The sequence below is a fragment of the Salvelinus sp. IW2-2015 genome, linkage group LG23 (assembly GCF_002910315.2).
Source record: "Salvelinus sp. IW2-2015 linkage group LG23, ASM291031v2, whole genome shotgun sequence".
In the NCBI taxonomy this organism is placed as follows: domain Eukaryota; kingdom Metazoa; phylum Chordata; class Actinopteri; order Salmoniformes; family Salmonidae; genus Salvelinus; species Salvelinus sp. IW2-2015.
The window spans coordinates 42,113,214-42,118,330 of record NC_036863.1 but is presented as its reverse complement, the minus strand read 5'-3'; the positions used below and the strand labels follow the sequence as shown (position 1 = coordinate 42,118,330).

Here is a 5,117-nt window from a genome sequence, read left to right as displayed (position 1 = left end):
TCTCCCCCTCTCGCTCTCTCTCTCTCTCTCTCCCCTCTCTCTCGCTCTCGCTCTCTCTCTCTCTATCTCTCTCCCATCTCTCTCTCTTCTCTCTCTCTCTGCAGGACTGGACCTTCCATTCATGATGATGCCCCACCCCCTGCTGCCCGTCGGCCTGCCCCCTGCGTCTGTTGCCATGGCAATGAACCAGATGAACCACCTGAACACCATCGCAAACATGGCCGCTGCAGCTCAGATGCACAGCCCCTTGTCCAGAGCAGGAGCGTCTGTCATCAAGGTAAGACAAAAGAGACACACGCATATGCACACACACACACACACACACACACACATGTTCACAGTTCATACCATCCATCTGTGAATGTATTTCAACACTGCTCACTACACATCTAGTGATATGAGAACCGAATGAACAGACAGTGAGAGACATTCATCCCGTTTAAAATGCATGTTAGGCTGTGGCTACCATAACAGCCCTGTTGACGAGGTGTGGAATTCAGCTCTAGAGGCCAGTAATGAGTAGAATTCCACGTTGGAACGCATGTTAATATCGACATAAGAAAACAGAGGGCTTTTATGTCATTAGTATGCAATCCTCATGGATGTATTTAGAGATCTGTAGATATGGTTGAGTGTACTGGGTAGATTCTTTCCTTCCGTCTCCCCACATGAGGCCAGAACAGAGAGGATGGGTAGACGTGTCCTACACAGGGGGTTGGCAGGCTGTTACGGGAATGTGTGTGTGTGTGTGTGTGTGTGTGTGTGTGTGTGTGTGTGTGTGTGTGTGTGTGTGTGTGTGTGTGTGTATCGCTGAGACTCATGGCTCGTGTCAGAGACAGCCAGGGGCTTACAGAACAGGCAAGGGATATATCACACACACACACAGATAGACACAGATAGACAGACACACAACCACACAAAAATCTGTTATGTTCCCCATAATGCCTTTACTATCCATACTTTAATTTCCTGTTGTTATATTCCAGCATCAGTTTGATCGATTGACCCAAGTCCTTTATACATAAATGTGTATTTGTGTTTAATCAGACACTCACACATATACCCCATTCATACTTCGTACACAGACAAAGTTTCCACCAATTTGCCGTGCCTGTTTTTCACTACATCTGAAAGGGGTAAAAGGGGAAAAACATGGCAAACGGAAAGCCAACTAAAGACCTAGTCATGATTCCGGCCTTTTCACAGACCCTGTAACCAAAATACAAGTGTGGGGTTTGTGTGAACGGTTCCCTGCTTTTCTGCAGGGAAATTCATTAACACTTCCATTGTTTAATTCCTCCCTAATTTGAAATGCCAACAGCCCACCATGGTTTACCAACACTAACCCATAACTCCCAATTTGCCAGTTACCCACTGATATGTATAAAAGGGTATATAAGAAAGTGCAAGAATGTGGTATATAAGGGTCTGTTTGAAAGGGGGTCATATAAACATTGCCTTAATTTTTTACAGGTGATATGCCACATCTTATGTCTGAAATGGGTGATACTGTTTAGCTCACCCATCAAGACAGGCACAGCACCCTTTCCCTAGTGACCTGCTCCAGACAGGCACAGCACCCTTTCCCTAGTGACCTGCTCCAGACAGGCACAGCACACTTTCCCTAGTGACCTGCTCCATACAGGCACCAGCAGCCCTTTCCCTAGTACCTGCTCGCCTAACAAGGCACACAGCACCTTTCCCTGTGACCTGCTCCAGAACAGGCACAGCACCCTTTCCCTAGTGACCTGCTCCAGACAGGCACCAGCACCTTTCCCTAGTGACCTGCTCCAGACAGGCACAGCACCCTTTCCCTAGTGACCTGCTCTCCGACAGGCAACAGCACCCTTTCCTAGTGACCTGCTCCAGACAGGCACAGCACCCTTTCCTAGTGACTCTGCTCCAGACAGGCACAGCACCTTTCCCTAGTGACCTGCTCCAGACAGGCACAGCACCCTTTCCCTAGTGACCTGCCTCCAGACAGGCACCCTTCCCTAGTGACCTCCAGACAGGCACAACCTTTCCCTAGTGACCTGCTTCCAGACAGGCACAGCACCCTTTCCCTAGTGACCTGCTCCAGAACAGGCACAGCACCCTTTCCCTAGTGACCTGCTCCAGACAGGCACCACACCCTTTCCTAGTGACTCTGCTCCAGACAGGCACAGCCCTTTCCCTAGTGACCTGCTCCAGACAAGGCACAGCACCCTTTCCCTAGTGACGCTGCTCCAGACGGCACAGCACCCTTTCCCTAGTGACCTGCTCCAGACAGGCAACAGCACCCTTTCCCTAGTGACCTGCTCCAGACAGGCACAGCAACCCTTTCCTAGTGACCTGCTCCAAGACAGGCAGACCACTTTCCCTAGTGACCTGCTTCCAGACAGGCACAAGCACCTTTCCTAGTGACCCTGCTCCAGACAGGCACAGCACCTTTCCCTAGTGACCTGCTCACAACAGCACCCTTTCCCTAGTGCTGCTCCAGACAGGCACAGCACCCTTTCCCTAGTGACCTGCTCCAGACAGGCACAGCACCCTTTCCCTAGTGACCTGCTTCCAGACAGGCACAGCACCCTTTCCCTAGTGACCTGCTCCAGACAGGCACCAAGCACCTTTCCCTAGTGACCTGCTCCAGATCAGGCACACAAGCACCCTTTCCCTAGTGAACGCTGCTCCAGAAGGCACAAAGCACACAACTTTCCCTAGTGACCTGCCTCCAGACCAGGCACGCACCTTTCCCTAGTGACCTGCTCCAGGACAGGCCACCACACCCTTTCCTAGTGACCTGCCTCCACGACAGGCACAGCAACCCTTCCTAAGTGACCTGCCCCAGACAGGCACAGCCAGCCCTTTCCCCTAGTGAACCTGCTCCAGACAGGCACCAGAACACCCTTTCCCTAGTGACATGCTCCAGAACAGTGCAAGCACCCTTTTCCTAGTCGACCTGCTCCAACAGGCACAGCACCCTTTCCCTAGTGAACCCTGCTCCAGACAGGCACAGCACCCCTTCTAGACCCCTAGAGTCCAGCACCTTCTGTACCCTCCAAGACAGCACAGCACTTTCTGTCCTGTTAACAGCACCCTTTTCCCTAGTGACCTGCTCCAGACAGGCACAGCACCCTTTCCCTAGTGACCTGCTCCAGACAGGCATGCATGTTGGGGTGTATTTTTAGTGTCCTGCACACAAAGTGAGAGGAGGGGTGTGTTTTTGGCGAGGTGGCGAGGGCAGAGGGCCCCGTCATACCGTAGATCTGCTCTATTTAAATAGTGCCACCCGGTTCGCAGATGGCAGAGGGAGAGAGTAGCGTCTGGTGCTGTTTACTTTCCCAGCATCCCCTTCACCCCGGCCTGTTTGCCTTACCCTACCTATATAGATGTCAGAGAGGAAATGGCTTAATCTCCCTGTCTGACGTTAGGAGTTTTAGGGATGAGAGGTGTTGTATCTAGCTAAGTGTGTGTGTTTATATGTGTGTGTGTGTGGCTCTGCAGAATTAACTTTTTACCAGTCTGACCCTCGGTCTCTGTGGCAGGAGTGTGTCCAGGACAGCCCCTCTCCGGCGCCCTCCATGGAGGAAGGTCCTCGCCCGGGCTCCCAGCCCTCCTCACACCCCAGCAGCAGTGCCTCCAGCTCCCCAGCCCCACACCAACACACCCCCGACCGCCTGGGTGAGACCCAAGCACCTTTTTCTTTCTCTTGTCTCTGTGTCTGTCTGTGTCTGTCTCTATGTATCTGTCTCTCTGTGTCTATCTGTGTCTCTCTCTATGTCTCTGTCTCTCTGTGTCTGTCTGTGTCTCTCTCTATGTCTCTGTCTCTCTGAGTCTGTCTGTGTCTCTCTCTTTGTTTCTGTCTCTCTGAGTCTGTCTGTGTTTCTCTCTCTCTCTCTCTCTCTCTCAATTCAATTCAATTCAATTCAAGGGGCTTTATTGGCATGGGAAACATGTGTTAACATTGCCAAAGCAAATGAGGTAGACAATACACAAAAGTGAAACAAACAAAACGAATTAACAGTAAACATTACACATACAGAAGTTTCAAAACAATAAAGACATTACGAGTGTCATATTAAATATATACAGTGTTGTAACAATGTACAAATGGTTAAAGCACACAAGTTAAAATAAGTAAGCATAAAGCATAAATATGGGTTGTAATTTACAATGGGTGTTTGTTTTTCATCATGGTTGCCCTTTTTCTGTGGCAAAGGTCACAACACTGCTGGCTGCGTTGAATGGCACACACCTGTGGAAGTTCACCCAGTAGAATGGAAGTTTATCAAAAAATTGGGATTTGTTTTCGAATTCTTTGTGATCTGTGTGATTCTGAGGTGAATATGTGTCTCTAATATGGTCATACAGTTGGGCAGGAGTGTTAGGGAAGTAGGCAGCTCGGTTTTGTCTCACCTCTCTACTTTGGCATCCGTTGTGGCGAGTTGTGCTCGTTGAGTCACGTAAGATTTTCTTTGCGGTAGCCCTAGGGTTTTATGTTCGTCCTTGGATGCAGCCGCCAGATCGTGTGCTGTTCTGGACGCAGTGGGTTCTGAGGCGCCAACAGGGTGCTGGTGCCTGTTGGAGCAGTCCTTACCGGGCAGGAGCTGCTGGGTGCGCTGCCTGGAGCGCCGGGGTCTTGCGGGAAGGGGTGGGTGCTGTCTGGCGGGTTCGGCCGGGGTGCGGTCCTGGTTGGGCGGTTTCGGGCCGGGGCTGCTGCTTGGGCCGTCTCCGGCGGGTGGGTGCTGTCTGGCCGGTCCTCGGGCCCTGGCTGGTCCCGTTGAGCGGTCCTACGGCAGGGTGCGTGCCTGTTGGCGCTCAATAGGGTCCATCCGGGGAGCCGGGTGTTGCGCCTGGGCAGCGTCTCGCGCAGTGTGGTCTCTGGGCACGGTCTCGGGACGGGTGCTGTCTTGATTCTGCGCCGGTCCTGGGCGGGTCTGTGCCTGTCTGGAGCCGGTCTCGGCACGGTGTGTGCTGTGGTGCCTGCCCATCCCCTGGGATGGTGCCTGTCTGGCCCGTCCTCGGAAGGCGGTTGCTGTGCTGTCTGGGCCGGGTCCCAGGGCGGGGTTTGCCTCAACCTTGTCTGTAGCCTAGCTTCCCGCGGGGCGCTCCTCGCGCCTTGGTCCGCCGGCCATACC

General features: G+C 52.5%; 1 protein-coding gene across 1 annotated transcript in view; it reads left to right on the top strand.

The window, feature by feature from the left end:
* Positions 1 to 5,117, top strand: part of dacha (dachshund a) — a 60,563-nt gene that overhangs the window by 22,753 nt on the left and 32,693 nt on the right. The window contains exons 2-3 of the mRNA XM_070434535.1: positions 105 to 277; positions 3,525 to 3,660. Of these exons, the coding sequence (XP_070290636.1) occupies positions 105 to 277; positions 3,525 to 3,660 (309 nt within the window). The remainder of the gene's footprint in view (positions 1 to 104; positions 278 to 3,524; positions 3,661 to 5,117) is intronic.